This window comes from Oryza brachyantha, chromosome 7 (genome assembly GCF_000231095.2).
Source record: "Oryza brachyantha chromosome 7, ObraRS2, whole genome shotgun sequence".
Taxonomy (NCBI): domain Eukaryota; kingdom Viridiplantae; phylum Streptophyta; class Magnoliopsida; order Poales; family Poaceae; genus Oryza; species Oryza brachyantha.
The window spans coordinates 8,703,921-8,729,899 of record NC_023169.2 but is presented as its reverse complement, the minus strand read 5'-3'; the positions used below and the strand labels follow the sequence as shown (position 1 = coordinate 8,729,899).

Genomic DNA, 25,979 nt, shown 5'->3' with positions numbered 1-25,979 from the left:
TTATTAGCAATTCCTCAATAATGGGAGAGATAAGGGCAGTCCCAACCCATGGTTTCCATGGACAGTTTCCAAGAGACATAGAGGATAATTAACTATACTTAGAAACCATCCCTCCCAACCCACAACTTCTATAGCAGTTCCTATATGGAGGACAATTTAATACAAGCCAAACAAATAGCAGGATTAGCTGTGCAGATTGCATGTATACAATATGTGGCCTGCACCTATCTGGCTATCACTCAGACAGCAATATGCAGCACACACATACGGTCCTGCCAGCAAACACCATAAATTATAGCAAACATATTCATAGTAATAGGAAAATCATAAGTACCAGGTAACAAAATAAGCCATATTCATAGGCATTACAAAATATAAATATAAATAACATGTTTCCATCATCCATTTTCTCTCTCGCTGGGTAATGAGAATGCATATATATATAGAGAGACAGTAATCATCCATTCATCTATCACAGTGCTTGTACTTCAGTGATGCAATTCACCTCCCAAGTGCCACACAGAACTCCAGAAGCAGTCATCTATAATGAAAAGAGTTAAACAATTATATTATTTTTTCATGAACTAAACAAACAATTTTCTGTATAAACTATAATGAAATAATGCACAACAAATTATTTAAGAAAATAATTTTAGTACCTAATTGGAATTCCCAAACTTATTCCAAATATGTTCAATCAAGTCTAACTGAAGTTGCTTATAAGCAAAACGATCATGAATTATAGCGTTTCTTTCTAGTACTTGTGCTATCTCAGGGATAGCTCCATGCGTGATTGTAGCTGGCTGTACAGTTGATGTGCTTGCTTCCTCATTCAAATTGATAGGAATCTCTTCCATACCCTTCTCATCCTCAATTATCATATTGTGAAGGATGATACATGCAAGCATCACATTTTGGAGATCACCTTGTTCATAAAGACGCGCTGGTCGACGTAAAATGCTAAAGCGAGATTGCAATATTCCAAATGCACATTCAACATCCTTTCTTGCCCCTTCTTGGTGTTGTGCAAACAACTTATGTTTATCAGATTGTGGTTTGCGTATTGACTTAACAAAAACAGGCCACTCAGGGTATATACCATCTGCTAGGTAGTATCCTTGGCTATATTCCCTTCCATTTACACTATATTGCACCTTAGGAGCTTCTCCTCTTAGCTGCTCGGTGAACAAATTAGATTGATTAAGAACGTTAATATCATTGTTGGACCCAGCGACACCAAAGAAGGCATGCCATATCCAACGATCATGTGAAGCAACTGCCTCTAGAATGATAGTTGGAACACCATGGTCACCACGAGTATACATCCCCTTCCATGCATAGGGACATTTCTCCCAATGCCAGTGCATGCAGTCAATACTCCCTAGCATGCCAGGAAACCCACGATGTTCTCCAAGTTGAATCAAGTGCTCTACATCTTCTGTTGTGGGATGCCGTAAGTACTCACCACCAAATACTTCAACCACACCCTCAACAAACATCTTCAAGCACTCTACCGCCGTACTTTCTCCAATTTTTATATACTCATCAAGTTGATCTGCAGGGCTGCCATTTGCTAGTTGACGAATAGCCGCCGTGCACTTTTGAATAGGCATTAAGCCAGGCCGATTCAAAGCATCAAATCTCAAGGTGAAAAAAGAAGACCACTCACCAAGGGCATCAACTATGCGTAGGAATAAAGGCCTCCTCATCCTAAACCTTCGACGAAATATTGTTTCATTGTACACTGGATTCTCTGAAAAGTAGTCATTAATTAACCGTTGTTTGGATTCTTCACGAGCCCTGTAAACATATCTCCTTGATATGAATCTTCTTTGTTGACCATATAAAGCATCCAAATCTTCAAGTACATCAACCATGATTTGATCTGCAACATTTTCAAGTATGTCTTCCTCCATGAGATAATCATCCAGATTGTACAAATCTTGACTCTCATCGCTGTCATCCAATTCAAGATCACTTGGATCCAACATCATGAGAAGGGAAGAATGTAGAGAGCAGAGGGAAGAATGCAGAGAGCAGAGGGAACAACTTGGTTGTCATATATATATACACACACACACCGGTGTGGTGCTTAGACTACTGCAATTGAGTGTTCATACTAATGCAGGCTGTGTTCAGACTACTGCTGCAGTGGAGTGTTTAGACTACTACAGGTTGTGTTGAGACTTACTCAGCGTTCAAATTAATTAATTTCTGGCAGCAAAAATAGTGTTCACACTAGATGAAAGAGTAGTTTTCGCACTAGCAGCAAGCAGTATTCATACTAGCAACATTCAGACTATTGAAGCAACAAAAAAAGAAAAGAGACATACCTCAATCATCCTTGTTAAACAAACTCAGCCGCATGCTCTCCAGTGCCTTTTCTCTTTCAGCTAAGGCTTCTTCACTTAATTGACTGGTACTTGCAAACAACAATTCTTTGTACATCTCTAGCATTTTGCACTTTGTTTTCTCTCGTGCTGTTTTATGAGCAAGCTTGGCTGTTTCTAACTTCTTATTTGCCAAACTTTCTTGCAAATCTGCCATCTTCTCACGGTCTATGGTAGCCATCTGCCTTGCTTCAATAAACTTTTCAAGCTTCTCATTTATTGCAGAAATACCTTCTGATGACTTCCTTTTACCATTCCTTTCATCCTTTGCCTTTGGCCTGGGACATTAGCACTGGTAGCTTGAGCAGCAGATCCACGAGTTGCCTTTGGCCTCCGCAATCCACTCATACTGTGACAGACTGGGTTGGGGTCAGATTCATGGGGAAATCAGATTGGGGCTAGGGCTCAGGAGGCAAACCTGATCTTCAACGTTGAGGCGGAAGGGGATTGAAATATTTGCTCGTTGCCACAGAAGGATTGCCAGCAGCAAGAGCCTTCAATCCTGCTGGTTTTTGTAAAGCAGTAGGAGCAGCTAGCAGCAGCGCGCGGTGTGGGGCAAGGAGCTTGGCGCGCGCGGGAAGAAAATTGGCGCGCGCGGGGAGATGAGTGGACGAGCGTGGCGGCGGCGTCGATGGAGTGGCGTACATACGCATGGGATCCAGACGTGGTTGGGGGAAGAGCCGAGGAAACGATTGAGGAAGGCCCAACGCAAAATATATCGTTTCTATCAGCCTTGGTTGACGAGAGCACATCGTTTCTGAGATGGGAAACGATTTCTACTATTTCTCTTTTCTCTCTTTCTTAACTCATGTGCCACATCAGTATTTTCTGTGAGCTGGCATGGTATTTAATGCTATAGAAACTACATATAGTTTCAGGTTGGGACTGCCCTAATTAAGCACTTTTCAGTTTCGAACATTCCGATGCCTTTTCACTTTTACAGGAAAAGGTTCAAACCGATAGCAATAAGTTATTGCAACTATCAAGATTCATCTTCTGCTGTCACCGATGTGAAGCAGCACCAGTATGTTCCGGTGGATCTTATGTTTTATTCCTGCAAAAGTCACGTAGAGGCCGTAAGGGCAAAGAAAAGAATACTTTAAAGCAGATAGTACTTGCTGCGGCCTGGGCATGATGGAGATTTTTTTTGAAGGTTTTTACTTTTCAATTTTAAAACTAAATGACTTGTATATTTATTTATAAATATACATCTTTTTACCCACACAACCGTGTCCAGCGTGGCCAAACAATTCATTGTAAGACAGCGTTTTTTTAGACACTTCTGCCATGCTAGTTAGATTAGCATCATATATAGAAAAATATTGTCAGATGACCAACACCCATTTCTTATGGTAATATTGTTTGGCCTTATATACGGGATGGCGTCAAGATTCGGATTTACAAATAAGGGTCTTAGTTGTTTAAGTTCAAATTCAAACATAAATGTTTCAAAATAATAAAAATTCTATGGTAAAGTAGTTACTTTCACCTAACCTTCTCATTTCTGCCGCGTGATCCTGTCCATCGCTAACGGAGGAAGGCTCCGGTATGCGTGGAGGATGATTGGGCACTGGAATGAAATTCAAAGCTTTGGTCCCGTCCTTCATCATTGCTGGCTGTGGACAAGCACCGTGCAGACCTCTTGGTCCCTTTAGTTCTGAAATTTATGCATTGACTTAAAAGGTTTAACAATATCATTAGAAGTGGTTAAGCATAAAACAAATCTCAAATGTAAAACGCCTTAATGCAATTAGTAATGTATCTGTGCTAATGCTTTCGTCCCAAAGTATGCTTAATGATATATTATTATATTATATGCTAGTTAAATTAATTTTATATAACAAATCGAGTCAAGGATTAAATCAGTTTATGTCACATATCTTTACTAAGTCACCACCACCTACTCCCATTATGTTTTTACAATTTACCCCTAATATTAAAAATCAATTAAATCTAGACGGATATCCACATAAAAACAAATTGATATGGATGTTTTCTATATAAAAAATGGTTACATTCATGAAAAATATTTTTCTATTTATTCTAGGAATAACATAATATATTTTTATCCTTTGCAAAACATAGGTATTCAGCTAGTCAAATATAATTTTGAACTCAGTACCATTGCTAATAACATTGAGAACAATATACGCCTGCATAGAAAAGAATAATATAACGTTACTATATTAACTTGCTGAGGGCATAAACAAGATCAAAATACATAAGCATCTAGTGAAACCGTGACCTGTACACTGGAGCTCATTAACTCAGTCTATCTTTTACCATTGCCAATACAATTAATGATATCTCATGGGTAACTATGTATGTTCTTTTACATTCATTCTCTTGCTATACAGCAGTGGGTTTATCAATGAATCTTTTCTTAGCTCGTAGCCATCCTACACAAACATTTATTATAAATAAATCATATACACTATCCAAAACAATAAATAGAAATGTTGTGACACTAATCATAAAAGCTGGCAACTGTAGATTATAATTAAGATTCATGTACGCATGAAAAGAAAAACAAGATAATAGATAATCTGATAGTTCACTACTAAGATTAAATAGTTAACTACCTTTGTCTTAGAAAAAGTAAAATGAATGCTTACGATATTTTGGAAGAAAACATATATGTCATGAATTTGGAATGTTTATTTGACTCCAAAGTTTATATAGAAATGATTTGTTTGCACAGAGTAGTTGGGGACATAGAGTCGATCCGGGCCATTACATTGTTGTAGATAATTCTAGATCATGCTCATGCCAACTCTATGGTGCCATTTGCAAGCAAAAATATGTTTTAAAATTGCCCGTACATATCATTATATACCACACACCAAGCAAACTATCTTTGGATCTAGAGATGCATATTGTTCTCGGTAACCATCACAAGGACCAGCCAAAAGGCCAATTACATCACAAACCAAAACATTTTGGAAAATTATAACTAATAAGTTAGAACAATAATAGAAGTTCTAAATAATAATTGTGGATTAGCCTTATAATATTCGAGCTGCTTATTAGATAGGAGAGTTGCTTTGCATAGATGGAACTATTACATTCCAGATGTAATCACAACCGGCTTTAGTGTGATCAATGTGGTGCACTGTAATTTTATCTGAAAGATAGCATCAAAAAATAGTTTCTAATATGCTTGTCCATTTATTTTTAGCACTTTAGTGCTCAATACAGTGCATTTCAGTTTTCGTAAAGATATCATAAAAAAGAATGAAACCACAGGTTTGTGTAATAAACATGGAGTTGTGGGTTGCCAGTTAGTACTGAGATCTTCAGTGTACTTTTAGTTAGGTCAGACCATCGAACCTACATTATTAGAACTTACAACAGTGCTGGATTCACTATGGTCATTTTTTAAAAAAGCAGGACGACTAATAGTATCAAAGATAAATTCCTTTTTGTATAGAAAAACTCATGTTTTTATCAATTTCCTTTTTTCACCTCTAATTGTAGCCACACATGATCCATAACCAGTAAGGTGAGTTTGCTTACGAAAAACTCAAATAACAGCTTGGGTACACTTTACATTAAAATTGGACTAAGGTAGTTCCTTATTAGGTCTTTTTTACCATTATTAAAAAATATGTTAAATTACCCAAAAAATTAGTTTAAAATTCCGGTACCTTAAGATAGATGTACCTCGAAGTACTTTTTTAAAGACCATAAAAAAGCTCTTGTTATTAACATGCATGTCTCGGTTGAACAATGGTATATTTCAAATGAAGAGAATTGTTTACAAATAGAGCAAATTCAGTCCAAGCTGGAAACGAACTATTTTTTGCTTTGCTGGTATCAACTCCATAACAACTTTTAGTTATGCAGTTATTATAATTAATTTCTTCCGAATTTATACATATCAGCTAGTGTGACAGACAAAAAAGTTTAGCGTAGTTAAAAATTGAGTAGACCTTGCTCATTTAATTCCCTTTAGGCAGTTTACCAGTTGAACATAATATGTATCTCAACAATCATAATGTACTTTCTTTTAAATCACTTCATACGGTCAGTTCAACTAAATAAATGAATGAAATGTGAATGTATTTACTACTTTAAAAGTGCAATTTCATCCATACTCCATCCATCCTTGCCCACGTATGTCACACAGGAAAAAACAGAACAAAAAAAGTCGCGCGTCTCTTGAAGAAAAAAAATGCCCTCATGAAAAAGAACAGAAAAAAAACGATGTTATTCTCTCCGCCTCTCTCACGCGGCTGCGTCACGAAGCTTCTCGCGGCCGCCGCCCCTCACCAGATGTCTCGCCCCATCGCCGCCGCCGCTGCTCATGGTGCCTCACACTGCCCTCGCAGCCGCCGCCGCCCTGGCTGCCGGCGCTCATCCATGCCGGACGTCTCAGCCCTGCCGGTGCCGCATGTCTCGCTTCCTTTGGTGGGTTTCAACAAATTTGGTACATAGAGTTCTTGATTTTTTGGGGAAAAACCTGGCATTAGGGTTTCAATTAATTTGGGGATTTTGCCCAATTTGAATGCATACTGCTTTCTTCTGGAGCTTGGTAGTTGTTTGGGGGGAGTTAATTTTGGACAAAGTCAGCTACACGTCTCCACAACAGTTGTACGCCCATTTTTATGGAACCATCCAACCCACGTTCTTCATCAACATGGCAAGCTTATAATAGGTGAATAAACCCCGTCATTTGTTCTCTACTGCTGGAAACCACACACCAAATCTCAGTAAGTACCTTTATTCTTTCTTCTTATTTCTCAGTATTTTTTCATTTCATTCCTGCTCTTAGAGATTAGGAAATCTTTCTCCTTCAGAGTATGGTTGTTGAGGTGCAAGGTGCAAGCGTGAGTACGGTGGTTGTACTCAATCATAAAATTCCTCCTTTTGGCCATAAGCTAGCTTCATTTCGAGAAGGAAGTCCCTTCGGAAGGTTAAGGCTATTTTTTCAATAAAATGAGACCTATTGGTCGCTTCCATGATAGTTAGCTTCGTTTAGTGGCCATTTGTGTGATTATTAACACGTTGGCTGGTATTATTAAAATATCATAGTCTGTACTCAGACGGATCCTAAACTATGATTTAATATATGTTGAGAAATGATTGAATTTCCAGGTCTAACACGGGACCCCTGCCCTCTTGTTCTGATTTGTTCCTTTCCTTTGAGACTAACATATGGGTTTGGGTGACCCGAGGCACCACCATGGCTGGCCAAGTTAGCGGACGCAGAGGGTTGGACGCCATTTGGACCTATGTGACACCTAGGACAAGTCTGAAAACTCTAAAAATACATTTTGGGTGTCTCAAGACATAGATGACACACTGGCATAACTTTAGGGACCGCCTGTGCACTTCATAACTATGTATGGAGCTTATTCTGAGTATACAAGATCTTTGTGAACACTAAGAGAAGTCACTGAAAATTATACAAGAAATTGTATAGGTTCTTAGAGTAGTATTACACCTATGTATAATGTCTTATCTTTAAATTCATTAAATTTTAACTGTAGTAAAAAACTAAAAACCTTAGAAGAATAAGTTTTGTCCCTATTGCTCCCTACGTATAATGAATTTGAAGTTTACATTTTATACATAGTTGTAATACTCTTGGACGAATATTTACATTTTGTTATAATTTATGGTGCAATTAAATGAAAATATGTCATTATTTAGAATTACTAATAACAAAATAAATAAATAAAAAATAACAAAATATCTGGATGTGTTAGCTTAACATCATCAAAGGGAACATTATGGCTTACCTTCCCTAGTAGGGTTATCGAGCATTGCAATGCCGATGTCGTAGCCTATTGGGTTTGCTCTAGCTCCATTTTCAGCTGGTACTTGGTCATGCTCTGCATACACACACAAGGTGACTTAAAGAAAGGAATAAAAATAATCCTTTCTGACATGCTAAGTTGCTAACACATTGTGTCTCTATTTTAGTTCCCAATATTTGTTTCAGTCCATATCTAAATTTGTCATAATTCCATCATTCACATCTTATAAGTTGTCGATGTTCTAGATTGGATAGTTAATATACGGGGTGGGAAGTGACACTTAAAGATCGATTGTACATAGAAGATAAGGATTATGCCGGTTCGGGCTCCCAAGTACTTTCTCCATATTTTTTATATGACGCCATTGACTTTTAAATCCACATTTAAACATTTGTCTTATTCTAAAAAATATATAATTCTATTTATTTTCTTATAATATGATATCTTATTATAGTAACTTTAAGTATGCCTTATAATTTTATATATTTGGATATAAATTTTGAATAAGACGAATGATCATACGTGAATCTAATGTCAATAGCGCCAATATCTTATCCTACTCTGGCCAGCAAGATGTTAACCTTGTCGATTTAACCGCTAAACCTTATAATATCCTACCTCCCCTTATATACCAGTAGGTAGGGTTACAAGATTTAGATACTAGGGCTGCGTTTGGTGAAGGTGGGAGTAAGTTAACTTATCTAGCACGGAAAACGTAATAATAGATTAGTACATGATTAATTAATTATTAATTATTAAAAATATAAAATAGATTAATATGATTTTTTAAAACAACTTTCCTATAGAAAATTTTTGTAAAAGATACACGATTTAGCAGTTTGGGAAACATGCGCGCGGATAAATAAGTTAACTTACCACCATCCCGAACGCGGCCTAGGTATGTCATCATGGCATCTACTGTATCAAAACTAGCCATGCCCGACTAGTATTACAAAGTACGCAGTACAATACTAGCCGTATTGTTGGGGCCGATATACTGCCTCATGCTAGTAGGCGTAGGGCCTAGTCCACCTAGTGCACTTCCCCCTAGGGGAATAACTCCCCCAAACTGGCGTCGGGCTTAGAGAGCCCAACATCTTCTCTGATGGAAGAACCTTCTACCGGAGGAACCTTTGGTGAACAATCCTTTGACTAGCCTGAGGCTCATTTGCTGGTTTGGGGACCCTATTTCTCTTAACACCGATACACGCCATCCTCTAACCTAGTAGGAACACATTTTCACTTAGTCAAACCTATCCTAAATCCGTGTAATGCATTTTCCAGCGCATTTATACTGCTATGTCAATGTCACCACTGGCCCTTCACCTTCAACCTCGCGATATGCTCTCTCTCGTCACAATGCACCCTAATTCTCTAGCGTCTTCCACTGTGCACATCCAACAGTCTAGAGTTTCCACCCACAATTCCATACAGTTGTGCATCTTGATTCGCCGCCTAATCATCTTTCCTTGCGGCCAATGGCCGCCTCTAGCGACGGTGCCAAAGTGGTTCCGCTCGCCACCTAGCAGACCTCCACCACCCCCGACAAGCAACTCAAGTCCATGGTCAAAGCCAGCCGCATCCCAGCCCAACAGCTCATCAAGTGACCCTCCACCACAGAGCAAGGCATTTCCCACTGCCAACGCCGATGAGATTGTAATATTTGAATACTTTTCTGAACGAGCTTTTGGCTTACTTGTGTAATAATTCTACCCTGGCTTGTTAGATTTTTACAAAATCGAACTTTATCACCTCAATTCAAACTCTGTTCTCCAACCCATTGTCTTCATCTATGTTTGTGAGACCATTGTGTGCATCCCCCTTATTTCAATTTGTTCTGTCATTTTTTCAATGTGAAATCCTAGCCGAGTAGCCTCAATCCATCCGTAGATGGGGCACATGCATCCAGCTCCGGGAGGACTCAAGAAAGTTTGTTCACAGTCCCCAGGGGCTTTACCTTCAAAGGGTGGCATTTGAACTGGTTCTATTGCTCCAACATTTCCAACTCTCTTCTTTCTTTTGTCAACCACACTCCTATTGTCGAGGACTCCTTGGCATCATTCCCAACAGCTAACGATGTGCACCAAGTTGATGCCTTGACAAAGATCTTCAAATCCAATGCCTTAACCGACATGTCGGTTGTTCACCATTTAGTACACCACCATGTCCAACCCCTCAGGGAACGAATCCATATATTGTATGATTGCACGGATCCCCCAAGATCGATCTGACTACAGAAGTCCCGAGGTCCTCATGCTGTCAAAGCTTGTGGCCCAAGTTAGCAAATTCTTTCCTATAGGAGTGGGATGCCAACTTGTGAGGATAAGTTCCAAGCACCCCTCAACATCGCTGATCAACCTTCTATCCATCACTTGTCAATTTTTATGATTTTTGTCTTTTTCTGATTAATATTGCTTTAGGACTACGAAATTCTTCCATCTTGTCCTCCTAGGCGCTTGTCCACCGAAAGGAAATGGCTGTCGTCCCCTTCTACTGATGAACCTATAGCCAAGAAGGCAGTGGTAGACCCTGACACCGATACCGAAGAAACCCAATCGCTCCACGACCCAAGTGTTCCTAGCTCGACTCGATATCCAAGCCCTTCACCTCTCCCGAAGGAAAAAAATGGCTTCGGGGTCAACCTTCTCACACATTGAATGTTAAAATCCATTTGGATTTTTGTAGCGATTGTAGCCTATTTTGTCTAGGAGATCTGGCAGATGGATATCAAAACAACATTCCTCAATGGAAATCTGCTTGAGGATGTGTACATGAGGAATTTGGAAATCCACGGTCACCTAGAAAGATATGCAAGTTGTTGAAATCCATTTATGGGTTAAAGCAAGCATCCTAGAGTTAGAATATTTCTTTTGATGAAGTCATCAAAGTTTGCTATAGGGCATCGAAAAAACACGTAATTAGCTGGTGGATACCGTAAGATCACGAATTTGTTGCAGGGCACCACAAAAGTGTGGTAATTAGCTATAGGGCACTCCGGCCGATTTTTTATTATTTTCAGAGTCAAAAATTCTAAAAATGACGAGATTGCCCTCGGCGGCCTACCCGTTATGTCGACTAGGTCCAGTCAAACCAGACCCATTTGGTCTCGGCATCGCACCACACCCGAACCCTAGCCTACAGGGCGAGTGAGCAGGCGGCGACAGTGGCAACCCAGCGACGATAAGGGCGCATAACGGGTTGGCCACCAAGGGCAATCTTGTTATTTTTAGAATTTTTGACTCCGAAAATAATAAAAAATTGGCCGGAGTGACCTATAGCTAATTACCACACTTTTGTGGTGTCCTACAGCAAATTTGTGATCTTACGGTGTCCACTTGCTAATTACACGTTTTTTCGATACCCTGTAGCAAATTTTGCCTTATAAAAAATTGAGGAAGAACCATGTGTATACAACAATATAATGGGAGCGTAGCTGTATTCCTGATTCTATATGTGGATGACATGTTGTTGATTGGGAATGGCATTCCTATTTCGATGATCTAGGTCCACAATAATACATGGGGTGGCTAGAAAGGCGTAGAGAACCATGGTTAGGATTAAGGCGAAGATTTAACCAGGTTTAAGGCTAGCGAGATAATACCCTAGTCCTCCTTTGTATTGTACTTGATGATGTATGAAGATGTGTCCCTAAGGGGTGCCCCGTACTTCCTTAAATAGTGGGGATAGGATATACAAATATGGTAAAGTCCTAATCTAATAAGACTAAGATCTATCATGTGGATACGACCGGGTCCGATGTTCGGTGTATCTGGCATGTAACCCGGGCATTACCAAACTCCTAACTGATACGGTATAGATATGATTGCCTTCCTATTTGGTACCCATGATCTATACGTACATGTACAGATTATGGATACCCTTGCTAGAATCCGTTGAGGCATAATAGAAAATTAGTTTTTCAATGAAGGACTTACGGGAAGCAACATATATTACGAGCGTAAGAATCTATAAAGATAGATCAAATAGGCTAAATTGATTAAGCTAGAGTACATATATTGATAAGGTGTTGAAAAGGCGTAACATGTATGACTCAAAGAATTAGTGTCACATTGTATAAATCTTGGCAAGAATCAGTGTCATCAAACAATTGATGATCAAAACAAGGTGATTGTCATTCCGTATGCTTCGGCCATTCGATCCAAATGCATGCCATGTTGTGTATGCGTCTAGATGTTTCATATGCACTTAGTACAACAACTCGATACCAATCAAATCTAGATGAGAGTCACCTAATAGTTGTGAAGAATATCCTAAAGTACTTGAGAAGAACAAATGATGAGTTCCTAGTCCATGGAGAGGAGGAAGAACTCATTGTAAATGGTTATACCGATACAACCTTCCAAACCGACAAGAATGATTTTAGATCGTATTCTAGGTTTATGTTCTGCCAGAATTGCGGCTCTATGAGATGGAAGAGTTCCACGGAAGACATAGTCGTCGACTCTACAATTGAACCAAGTAAATTGCTGCTTCTGAAGTAGCAAATGAAGTTGTTTGGATAATGAAATTTATTTGTCAATTTGGTATGATGACTAGTGATTTCAGTCGAATGAATCTCTGTTATGATAATAGTGGAGCTATTGCGCAAGCCAAGAAACCTAGATCACACTGAAAGTCCAGACACATTTTACATTAGTATTACCTTATTCATGACAAAATGGATAAAGGTGATGTGAAGATATGCAAAATACACATGGACTTGAACATTGCACATCCATTGATGAAGCCACTACCTAGGCTAAAGCATGAGGCAGACACTAGGGGAATGGGTATTGTGGGATACCTCCATAATATGTACATGTACGTATAGTTTGGGGGTACTGGATAGGAAGGCAATCATATCTGTACCGGATCGGTTATGGAGTTTGGTAATATCCGGATTGCATGACAGGAACACCGGACCCAACCATCCAACAGGATAGACCTTAATCTTATTAGATTAGAACTCTACCTTATTTTTGTAAGCCCTGCCCTGCAGTACAGGACACCCTCAAGGGGCCACATCTACATACATCCTCAAATACAATCCCAAGCAGGATTAGGTTATTATCTTGCTAACCAAGAGCATGAACCTGGATAAAACTTTGCCTTCATCTTAACCATCGTTCTCTATGACTTTCTAGCCACACCATATATTATTGCCGACCTACATCATCGACAGTTGACGCACCGGGTAGGTGTTGCGCTATTTTACAAGGTTTTTTGACAAGATCGATGGACCCCCAACTCAGAGATCATGAGAACTTGACACTAGGGCAGACCTTCAAGTTCGATAGGATCAGGATCAAACCAACCAATATGATGTGCTTTCCTAGATGGATTCGGATCCCATGACATGGAGGCACGGAGATGCAATCTTCCGAGTCAGCATCCTTGCCACTCGTGATCGAAGACAAGCCTGCGCCGACTGCTGAAATCACTGCATTGGAGACCCACAGTAGCATGGGAAGATTCATGCCACCTCGAGAGATCTTCACCTCTCGTCAGGCAGCACCAAGCGAAGCTGAGAAGAAGCGTGAGGAGGAACAAGCGGCAAAACTAGGCGACGAGCAAAGACGAGTGCCATCAACATGAGGAAGAGGCCAGATGCTAACGTGACAATCAATCTCGTGATGACTTGAGGAACCAGTCACGCAAGATGCAGTGAGACCTGCTCCAAACTCAAGTTGAGTGGCACAACATCTTCAAGACCCCCCTCCTCCCAGCAAACGTGCAAGTGGCTACAGATCTACTCGACGATATCATCCAACAGCTCCTGAACCCTAACTTGCTGATTGTAGAAACAACCAACAAAGTGAAGGCAATGGTCACAACGGGGCACATCCAACAATCACTGCAGCATAACTCGGTAGCTCTCCCACCATGGTCGGAAGCCTAATCGTCCAGGTCACCTCGATCTAGACAACCCTCTTCAAAACGACATTCAAGCTCAAAATGACATGTGACCAATCGGTCAGGCTGTGTCTCCCAACTCAGAGCTCAGGAACTCGCTGAGAAGCAACACCACCTCAATGATGAAAAGTGTTGACTGGAGGAACAACATAAGCAGCTCGAGGTCAAAAAGGAGTAGGTTCACCAAGGTAAAAGTTTTGACCTTCGCGACAAGTTTGATCAACAATACAGGGAGCGTGAGGAAGGGCGCCGCCAAGACCGAGAACAAAGCAGTCGGGAACACAGGAGTCACTGCCTAATGCCTGGGCATCGATCACCCGAGAGCTCTAACACCAAACTAGACGATGGTGTCCTAGTGTTCACCAAGAACTTGAGCCAAGTCATATTGCCGACTGGTATCATGAAATACGATTGCACCTCCCACCCTAACTCCTCTTTGACGATCTACACCTTGCCCATCCGAGCAGTTGGCAGCGAGTCCAAGACTGTGGCCAACGACTTACCGGTCGCCCCGGTTGAGCTGGCTGGCCACTGGTTGATGGGGCTCCCCAAACGATCTATCGATTCATGGGCTGAGCTCCGCTATCGGTTCATTGCCAACTTTGAGGGTACCTATGAAAGGACACGAATTAAGTATGATTTGTATCATGTCCAACAATGGAAAAACGAATCTCTATAGGCCTACATCAAATGGTTCTCAGAGGTTCGCAACTCCATACCAGATATCAAAGATGACGTGGTCATCACCGCCTTCCGCAAAGGCGTAAAATATGAACAATTCATCGTGAAATTCACAAGGAAGGAGTCGACTACGGTCAAAGACTTCTTCAACATGGCAATCCCGTATGCCACTGCAACAAAAGTAGTTTTGGCTTTGTGAGGCGACAAATACGAAGTCAAATCTCTGCCTTCAAAAGGCAAAGAAAAGGACAAAGAGCACCACAAGGACTCGAACAAAAGGAAGCGGAAGCGGAAGCCGGAGGAGCTGGTCTCTATAATCGATCGGCAACTAATCCAGTGACCCAAACTCAATGACTTCGACAAGGCCATGAATAGCCGGTGTCCCTGTCATCCAAAGTCTTCGCACGTCGCCAAGGACTGTTACGTCATGCAAAAATACGCAGAATAACTTGGCAAGAATCTCTCAGGTTCAGTCAGGTCCAGCAAAGGGAAGCTCGCCGACAAAAAAGATGATGACTACCATGGCCAATAGGCTGAGTTGAACCACATCTTCGATGGCCCCCTCACCTATCAGTGGAAGCAAAAGCAGAAGCTTACGTCGAGGAAAATCAATACAACTATGGTGGACGTACTGCAGAATCAACGATGGTCGGAGGTCCCAATCATGTTATACTGCTCACATCATCCTAACCGTGTGGCTCACCCACAGCAGTACCCACTAGTACTAGCCCTAGTCGTTAAGAACTTTAAGCTGAAGCAGGAACTCATCGATGGAGGAAGCACCCTCAATATTCTCTTGATGACATGAAAATACCCAGGTCCGAGTTGTGTCCTAGTAGCGCACCCTTTCATGGGGTCATCCTCGGGATACCTACTATACTACTTGGCAAAATCACTGTTCCGGTGATCTTTGGCTCAAAGGATAATTACTCGATGGAGAACATCTGTTTTGAGCTCGCTGACTTCGAGACAGCTTTTCATGGCGGTTCTGCATTATACTTACCTCGTGGTAAAGATGCTAGGCCCTCATGGTGTTATCACCCTGTGCAGCGATGTCAAACAAGCCTTCACCTGCGAAGCCGAGAACTACGAAATCGCCTAGAACACATAAGGGAAGGCCGGAAGGGAACAAATTTGCTACGAGTCAGCTCATCAGCCCGAGGAAGATGATGTGCCATCCAAGAAGATGGCCACGATCTCCACTAATGATACGAAGCAGATCCCACTCAACCCGGCAGATCCTTCCAAATTTACATTCATAGGAACTCGTGCTCATCACTTTCCTACATGATAATCAAAATATATTTGCATGGAAACCATTTGATATGCCAAGTGTTCCAACGAAAGTGATTGAGCACTCCTTAAATGTAAGACCTGACGCTAAGCCGATCTAGCAAAGACAACGATGCTTCGCACAAGGTAGAAAAGATGCGATCAGGGAAGATCTAACCAAACTACTCGTGGCACGTTTCATCAAAGAAGTCAAATATCCTGACTAGCTGGCCAACCCGGTCCTAGTCAGGAAAAAGAACAAGTGGCACATGTGTGTCGATTACACAGATCTAAACAATGCATGCCCCAACGATTCGTTTGGTCTCCCTTGCATCAACCAAGTGGTAGATTCAACAGCCGGCTACGAGCTACTCAAGTTCCTAGATTGCCACTCGGGTGATCATTATATTAGTTTGAGGGTTGGAGACTAGATGAAAGTATCCTTCATCACACCATTCGGGGAATAGTGTTACTTCACGATGTCGTTTGGTTTGAAAAACATTGGAGCAACCTATGGAAGAATGATTCAGGGTTGCCTGCACAAAGAAGAAGTAAGACCACATCACCAACTTGCAGGAGACGTTCCCTTCAACGTTATGGGATGAAGCTCAACCCCGAGAAGTGTGTATTTGGCATCACCTTCGGGATGCTACTTGGTTTCCTCGTGTCCCACGAGGAAATCGAGCCCAACCCGGAGAAGATCTAGGCCATATTGAACATGAAGCCGCCAAGCGAGCTCAAGCACGTCTAGAAATTAGTCGGGTGTATGGCCACGCTCAGCCGATTTGTATCCCAACTCTGTATGCATGGTATGCCCTTCTTCAAATTACTAAAAAAGAGCGACCACTTCACGTGGACTCCTGAATCTAAAGAGGTGTTCGAAGACTTCAAGAAGTACATGACTTTACCACCGGTCAAACCCAAATGAACCACTCCTACTCTACGTCTCAGCTACCGAACAAGTCGTCACCACCGTCCTAGTGGTCAAGCATGAGGAAGGACTTGCTCAAGCAGTACAATGGCCAGTCTACTTTGTCAATGAGGTATTCGAATAAAAGCTCAAGTACCCTCAAGTCCGGAAGCTACTATATGGTGTACTCATCACCGTCAGGAAGCTGGTACATTATTTCCAAGCTCACCATGTCTTAGTCGTCAGCTTCTATCCACTCGGCGACATCATACATAAAAAGGAAGTTCAAGGACGGATCGCCAAGTAGGCCATGGAGATGATGCTTTACGACATTACCTTCAAACTCCGCACTGCGATCAAGTCACAGGCACTAGCCGACTTCCTAGCCAATTGGACCAAAATCTAGCTTGAGACCTCACTAGAAGAATTGCCCCACTAGACAATGTACTTCAACCATGGCCCTCGAAGGGTGAAAAATTGAAATATGTCCTTCAGATTCATGTCCCAACGTCACATACCATCACCGAGTACGAAGCTTTACTCCATGGGCCATGGTTGGTTGTATCCCTCGAGATCAGGCAGCTATTAGTTCGTGGAGACTCCTGACTTGTGGTCAACCAAGTCATGAATGAGTGGACCTGCATTGACAACATGCAAGCATACCATTAGGTGGTCTGCAAGTTGGAGAGTAAATTTGACGGACTTGAGCTGGTTCACTGCCTACAGCATCACAATCAGGTCACCGGCGATCTAGCAAACCTCAGGTCAAAACACCTGCAAGTATCGACTGATACCTTCGTGGAGCACCTCATGGAGCCAACGATCAAGAAAAAGACCAAACCAAAGAAGGAGCCAAGTGATAAAGCCAAAGCAAGTACTAAAGACAACACATGCGAGCAGTTAGCCGAGGAGGACAACGCCAACGACCGGTTGCTGCTATTAACGGAAGACTGGTGGATTCCTTTCATCAAATTTTTAACGAAAGAAGACCTCCCAACTGAAAAGGCAGAAGCCGCACGAATCAAACACCGAAGCTATAGCTACTTTGTCTCAAATGGAGAACTCCAGCGCCAAAGCCAACCGACGTCCTCATGCGTTGCATGCTTGCTGACGAAGGCAGACAATTTTTACTACCAGTACACTCGAGACTCTGCGACAACCATGCTTCTGCAAAGACACTAGTTGGGAAGGTCTAAAGACAGGGTTCTTCTGGCCGACCATTGTCTTCGACGCTTACAAGCTGGTTAGAAAATGCGAAGGGTGTCAATTCTTGGCAAGGCAGGCACACATACCGACTCAAGAACTACAGACGATCCCAATCTCTTGGTCGTTCGTTGTTTCTGGACTCGACATAGTCAGGCCCTTCAAGAGGGCTCCAAGATGTTTCACACATCTGTTCGTCCCCATCGACAAATTCACCAAGTGGATCATATCCAAGCTAGTAGTTACAATCGACTCTGCACATGACTTCATACAGAATATCATCTACCAGTTTGGCACTTCGAACTGTATCATTGTGGACAAAGGTATACAATTTATCTCTACAGTCTTTCAGGACTTCTGCGAAGAACGTGGCATTAAGATCTGCTATGCTTCAGTGGCACAGCCGAAGCGCAACGGGCAAGTTGAGAGAGCCAACAACATGATCCTTCAAGGAATCAATGCTAGAGTTTTTGATCGACTAAAGCCTTATGTCGTACTATGAGTACAAGAATTGCATCTAGTCCTTTGGGCTCTTCGTACATCCGTCAGTCGGGCTATAGGCTAATTGCCCTTCTTCCTAGTCTACGGAGCCGAAGCAGTCTTACCCACGGAGATGGAGCACGAATCCTTTCATGCACGCAATTATGACGACTGTACAACTGACTCGGCAAGGCAAAATGACCTCGACAGGATTGAAAAAGCTTGGGACATAGCAACAATCTAGTCAGAACACTATCTGCAGGGTTTGTGCCGGTACCACAACCGCAACGTGTGTGGTCGAGCATTTCTGGTCAGCGATTTAGTCCTATGCCAAAGACCAACACAAACTATCCCCCATCTGGGAGGGACCATACATCATCATCGAGGTCACATGACCCGACTCATATCAACTATGGATGGAAGACGAAGCACTGTTGGAGAACTCGTGGAATATCGAATAGCTACATCCCTTTCATACTTAGTCAAAATTTTGTACAGTTTTTTTTACCAACCTTCGACTGCCTCCGTCAAGCGGTTATATTCTTAGCAAACCAATCATGTGCTACTCTATACTACGCCCTCGGGCTATCATAAATAAATTCATATAGAAGTACTTCATCTTTCCAAGGGATCGATATTTGAATACAGCTAAAAACCTTGCGTCTACGCCCTACTTACCATACCAACCCGAGTAATTCACTATGCTCCACGCTGGCTAAATTTACTTGGGGGCAGTCAGGATGGTTACACAACCCAGGTCACTTGGCTCAATTCAGATAGTGAAGTCTAGATTAGTACAAGACTAACAGTAATAGCAAAGTTAAAAATAGCTTTATTTACACAACCCAAAAAAGTCTCTTATGTTTACATCCTACTTTACAGGTCTAGCATCCTAACTACTGAGTTTGTCCCATTGCCCTCTCCGAGTCGTAGTCGGCAGCGAACTCTTTGATAATTGCCGAAAGGTCCACTTGGGGGTACAAGGACTTCACGATGGCAAAAGCTTGGCAAGCCGCAACCTTCACAGTGTCCCTCATCTCCTTGAGCATGTGACCCAGGACTTCTGGAAGCTTCTGGAGCACCCCGATCTCCATGATCTAAAGGACCCCGAACACTGCTTGGCAAACCGATCCGGAATGACCTTGACCGCTTTCAGTCAGGCCTCGAGATCGGCCACCATGGTCTGGGTGCTCTACCTCACCTCTGCTAAGCGACAACAAAAGAGACATCTAAGCAACACAGGGGACACAAGGCTGACAAACTTAGGGAAGAATCACCAACCAAACAGCTCGGCAATGGCAGCATCCTTACCCTTGACCAGGCGCGAGCACTTGACCTCAAGGTTGCCATGTCACTTTCGCAACTGCTTCAGCTCGGAACATAAACAAAGAAGGCAAAAAATACTAGGCATCTCGGCCAGCCGCTTCGACCAGCCGTAGCATCTGGATCTTGCCACCCTTCTTCTCCTCAACTGCCTTGGCCCGAGCCAGGATATCGCCCCGGTCCTTCTCTATCTCCTCCAGATTGGCGATCCAAGGACTCAAGAGTCGGAGGGCTCACAATTTACTGTCCAATCAAGCTTGGATCTGCTACAAACACAAAAGAAGCGTCAAAATCAAAGATGGAACTTGGGAAAGGTGGAAAGACAAAGTCAAATCGAAACTTACCCCAAGGAGTGACGCCGACATGCTGATTTATTTCTCCGTGAGCGCCAAGTCATCACCATTGGCCTATAGGTCAATGGTCAGGCTCTCCCGATGCTCAGGAGTGGCCCTCCCAAGATAGGCAGAAGGGTTGCAGGGTCCCATCACCTAGGCCCATTAGCTAGGGGGCCGCTCGGGGGATCTTCTCCAAAACCACCTCTTCAGGGCTTGAGATTGGAGATCGGGCCAGTGAAGACGACCTCGTGCCTCCAGCCAGCTGGTCCACTCTTGGAGCGGGCGTAAGAGCAGGAGTAGCCGAAGGGGGTGGAACTCGATGGCATAGGAGGAGCAGACGTGGCGCCAGTCAGAGAAGGAGTTGTCTCATCAGCCCTGGCTGACTCACCACTGGTCAGGTCCTGAGTGGCTCGGCTGTAGGGCCACTCAGGGGCTATGCTGCGCTCGCCTCGGATGAGGACCTAGTCGAGTCGATGTCGCTAGAGGCCCTGAAGCCGAGACATATTTTAAGACAAAAACTTGAAGCACAACAGGAAGAATCACTTTCTACAGGAAGGACACTTAGCGTGACCCCTTCTTGAAGTGGAACTACTTCCTCACTCGAGGAAGAGGAGGAGGCGACGGGGAGTGTGTGGTGCTCAGGACTCCAGCGTCCTCTAGGGGTTCTGTGGCCTCAGGCTCTGTGTTCAAGTCAAAGGTTAGCCTTTTTGGCAACTGGCTCGTACAAAGACGACTCTGCGGCCCTCTTCCGCTCGGGTGGATACAATATTTGTTAGACTCTAAGTTTAATTATTTCTCATTTAAGCATAGAGTCGGGGGTACACCTACTATGTGCATCTTCGATACATCTTTTTCCTTCATTCGGAGCCCTCCATAGCCTCTACAATCATCACAGAATACTAGCGATCACTCGGAAAGCACTCGGACTACGTCAAACTAGCTGCGTAAGGCGCACCCGATGATCAACAATCTATACTAGGGGGCTATGTACGACTCCAGGGGCTGCTATGGGATACCTATACTAGGGGTATCCATAATCTATACATATACGTATAGTTCGGGGTACCGGATAGGAAGGTAATCTTATCTATACCGGATCGGTTAAGTAGTTTGGTAATATTTGGATTGCATGCCGTGAACACCGGACCTAGTCGTATCCAATATGATAGATCTTCATCTTTTTAGATCAAAACTCTACTTTATCTGTAAGCCCTACACCCCAGTATATAAGAGGCTACGGGCGCCCTCCAAGGGACACATCTACATACATCATCAAATACAAATTCCAAGTAGAAATAGTGTATTATCACGCTAGCCAAGAGCTTGAACCTAGGTAAACCTTCGCCTTCATCTTAAGCATAATTCTCTACTCCTTTCTATCCACCCAATATATTATTGCCAATCTAGATCGTTGAAAGGTAGTAAATACTAACATGATTTACTCTAGTGCAAGTGAGAGATTGTTAGTGATATGCCCTAGAGGTAATCATAGAGATGATCATATCATATACTATGTTTAAATATTTATCATGCATTATTCAAGAGATAGATAACTTATTATTGATTAATGAATATTTGATTCGTTCATGAGACTCTTTACGTTAAAAGTTAATATTTGTTCAAAGGTTCCCTGATCAAATATTACATATGGAACATATGTGATTAGATGATCAACACATGTATTGGTTGATGATCATGTCTCATGGATCATGGTATGGAAAACCAAATCGATCATGTGGACACATGTTGAAGAACATGATGTTAGATAGATCCAACATGAGATATTATGAGAGCTATACGTGATGTGTCGCCAGTGTTTTTATTGAGTGTTGATATATAATCCGTTGACTTAAGATTATCCTAGTTCCGAACATGTGTGATGGATTTCTTAGGGACTACTAAATGTTACTTCGTGACTTTATAGAAGTAGTCTTTGGGCATATTATGAAGCCTGTAGTGAGATGTGAATAATCAAAATAGAATTTGCCCCTCTATCGTAGAGATATCGTTAGCTCCTTAGTGTGGTAGATTACAGAAGTCCATGACCGTGCTAACATCGAGTGAATGATTGAGCTATTGAAAGAACAACCTAGAGCTTATCGATATTATGATACAGAGGGATTAATACAAAGATAGACTATAGGTTCAACCCGAGACAATGTGATCTTTATGTTTACTGGACTGATCAATGTGTTATGTTAGGAGCTGCAGTTGGCATGTGGAATGCAAGAAAGTTTTCGGGTTACAACTAAGTATGCATAAACCTATGGGTCCAACACTTAATGAGCTATAGTGTGGGAACTGGATGTTGATCCAATATAGGCTTAATTCGGATAGAGATCTTGATGAGTACATCTATCCTTCAGATGAGCATATTGAGCATGTTCCTCCAACTGATATACAAGTTCCAATTACTCGAGCTTGTGCAAGACAATTGAATTTAGAGGTGAGCTCGTTTCTTAACTTGTCTTCGTATGTTACTTTGGAGGGTGATTTACTACCTAATGATTTTATTGTGATTAGGAACATGGGAGATGACCAAGACGAGGTTGGAGGAGGACTAGGAGGCGCACAAGAAGTCCAAGACGCGCCAAGTGAAGTTGGAGGCCGAACTCAAGTCGGACTCAACTCAGATTCGGAGTCCAGGATCAGTCTGCACTAAAATGGTCGCCCAGGTCGCATACGGACTCGGATGAGGACGTTCTTTGCATCCACGGAAAGCTGAGAAGATAACCTTTCGAATGACACCAATCTCACCACCAAATTCGTCCGGAGTCATCAGGAATAATTTGTACAAGTTGAAAGTCCAGAATCTGTTTTGAGAGAATTACACTAACGTGTCGGGCCTTTGGCCCATGTATCGTCATTGGGCCCATTAGGAGTGCGTCCAGAGGGTCTTGCACGATCCTCCCTTCTTTATATTCAGTAGCCGCCACACCATTAGGGTTCAGGTTTTGCTTAGATACAATCTGTACTTTACAGTTTTCGCCATACATCGGTTTGTGAGACCCTAACTTGTGAGCTTAACCATTCATCCGTAGCTTTAGTTGTTTTCTTCGAGTTCTTGCTTGTGTTCTTCAATTCGCAGGTGAGGATTACCCTTCTTGGCAAGGTGGACCGTGCAACGCCAGTCGATAACCTAAGGAGAGTCGGTGCTGCGATTGCGGGGTTCAGAACATGTCGTTTGGAAGCCAAATCGACTTGTGTCGATTCTCCACCAAATCGAGATTATATCAGAACCTCCTGGAAGATCAAGACACCCCGTGCACATCAGATCTGCCGCCGCCTCCCATGCCAAACCCTGCCTGCACGCACTCGTACATCAGCATAACGATGCATGACGTTCCTTTCGTGGGCATGTAGATACCACTAGATGCACCGCTAGATATCAGTGCTAATCGAGACAATTATACCATGAGGTTTATGAGTGTGGAGAAGAAGGTTAGGCTACAGCGAGCAACTACTTCTTCTGTATCAACGACATTTTTTCAGTTGCTTAGTACATTCTTCCGCTGCATAGTGCGTCTATGGCGACGATCCATAATCCTTTGCTTAGGTAGTTCTTGGTTTACATGGTACAATTTTTTATGCTATTATAATCTATACATATCGCTACATGTGTTCCGCCCTAAAATGACGCAATGTCCCCACAACCTTCCCTCTTGGCCACGCTAGCAGAGGAAGAGGCCCTGGAGGACGATTGCACACAACGATTAGAACTTCGAAGGGCTTGGCACGGCCGTTGCCCCAGGCCAGCTCTTTTGCTGAACCGGCTGCCAGTTTCGAGCATAGCTGTTTGTAGATTAAAACTACTAATACACCAAAAGGAATAGATTTGCAGAAGTTTGCAAGTCCCCCATCTAATAAGAATAATAGAATTAAGGAAATAACAAACACGTTTAGTGCAAAGAGTATGCGAAACTATTTGGACAGGAGATGGGTTCAAAATCAAACAAGATCACAGGTACGGCTGAGCCCACGAACAGGCACAAAGAGTAAATGGGATTGAAGACGACAACTAGAACATGTTGAAATTTGAGAGAATGGTAGAGAAAATCAGCAATCAGGAGACTTATCCAACAATAAAGAAAAATTTCAACCGTAACATAAAGGTAAGGTGGACCTTACGTTTCACGGGAAACAACGCAAGAACGAAGAACTAAAACTAAAGGTGAAAACAACCTCAGCAGCCACAGAAATCGATGTTAACACGACCTTGGTGGCTTTGAAAACATAACTTAAATTTGGCACGGTTAATAAAAGTGGGGACAAACTCCACAAACTTGGCGCTCGTTAAAACGGAACGCAACCGTGCGCTGTTATCGATCTGCAGGGGAACCATCAGCAAACTGTGCGCTTCAAGTGGTTTGAGACAAGAGGAGCAGGTGGGGCTATGCTGTTGTGTATCACAAACAACTCCGAGTTTTAAATGTTCTACTGTAGAAAATCCTTGTTCATGGTGAATTCCATTACGGTTAAAAATCAATGTTGATAGGAAGGTCAGCACAGGGAAGAGGCACGAAATTTCCCTCACAGAAACGGTAGAGAATTCTAATGGAAACGACAGGTGCAAACTAATATGAACGATCATGCTGGTTCTTCTGCGTTTTCAGATGGAAAATACACGGGTATAAAAAGCTAACAAGATTTTAGACTTCTGAATGGTTACCTCGTGCAGAACTTGTAGCGTTCGGAGGCGTTGGCAAATTATCACCTGTCCAGTCGGCTGAAAGAGAACCACCCATATTTGTGAGGGGGGTTTGGAGCCTAAAGTGAAAATGTGAGGTGTCGCTGAGCTATGAGTTAGAGATGAACAACTTTATGTTGCAGTCTTGCCTTTGGTCGTGTTTACGCCTAGGGTTGGCACGGGTATCCATTACCTATACTTATACCTATATCTACGCTATTTAGGTAGAGTACGTGTAATAAATAATTATCGATTTTAATTTTTGGTATCCGGAGAGTATTATATATTTTATTTATACTCATATAGTATATTCATACTCATAAGAAACTCGGGCTAAAATTTTTAAACTCGGGACACATTACAAATATTTATCAAATTTGACTCCAACGTGGAAAGATGATTTATTATGTTGTAAAACAACTTTGAACAAAATATTGATTCAAATCTACGTGTGAGTATTAAATATCTATATTCTCTTCTCCATTGAGTTATCCATGCTTACTAGAAGTGGTAATACCCACGTAGTTTGCTTAGAGCATCTCTAACAACATGACTATTTTTGGCTCTCTATTTGCTCATTTGGTCACTCACTATTTTATTTATCAACTCAAATATTTGGTTTACTCCAATAGCATCTCCATCAATCATCTTTATTTTAAGTCTATGACAATAAGAACCCATATGTCAGCCTCTCTCTTTTCCTCTCCTCTCCCTCTCCCTTTCCCTTTCCCTCTTTCTTTTCCTTTTCCCTTTTCCTTTTCTTTCTCTCGGCTGAGGCAGGCCGCATACGGCGGCGCTGGAGGCGGGGCGGCGCAGGCGCGACCAGCGATGGCGGCGCGGTGTGGCATGGCGCTACGAGCGGGTTCGGCAGCTGGCGCGGACGGCGGTTGCGGCTGCGGCCGGCGGCGCTGGTCGACGCGGACGGTGTCGGCAGTCGCAGCGGTGACGAGGGACAGCAGCCGTGTTCGCGGTGGCGGCGGCAGGTGCGAACTGCGGGAACTTGACGGGGAGCATGACGGCCTC

At 42.5% G+C, this 25,979-nt stretch overlaps 1 protein-coding gene and 1 long non-coding RNA gene across 2 annotated transcripts; one reads left to right on the top strand and one right to left on the bottom strand.

The window, feature by feature from the left end:
• Positions 1-771: 771 nt before the first annotated feature.
• On the bottom strand, positions 772-1,991 carry LOC102716983 (putative nuclease HARBI1). Its single transcript, XM_040526299.1, has 2 exons — positions 860-1,991; positions 772-803 (listed from the first exon to the last, which is right to left on the bottom strand). The coding sequence occupies exons 1-2, from the start codon at positions 1,989-1,991 to the stop codon at positions 772-774; spliced, it is 1,164 nt and encodes a 387-aa protein (XP_040382233.1).
• Positions 1,992-6,554: 4,563 nt separating this feature from the next.
• LOC107304676 lies at positions 6,555-7,829 on the top strand. Its single transcript, XR_005812262.1, has 3 exons — positions 6,555-6,800; positions 6,929-7,102; positions 7,190-7,829. It is a non-coding gene; the product is annotated as an uncharacterized LOC107304676 (long non-coding RNA).
• Positions 7,830-25,979: the final 18,150 nt, after the last annotated feature.

Coding starts and splice junctions, on each gene's coding strand:
- LOC102716983 (XM_040526299.1), bottom strand. CDS start 1,991: ATGTTGGATCCAAGTGATCTTGAATTGGATGACAGCGATGAGAGTCAA. Junction 804..859: donor GATAATTGAGGATGAGAAGG/GTATGGAAGAGA, acceptor TCAACTGTACAG/CCAGCTACAATCACGCATGG.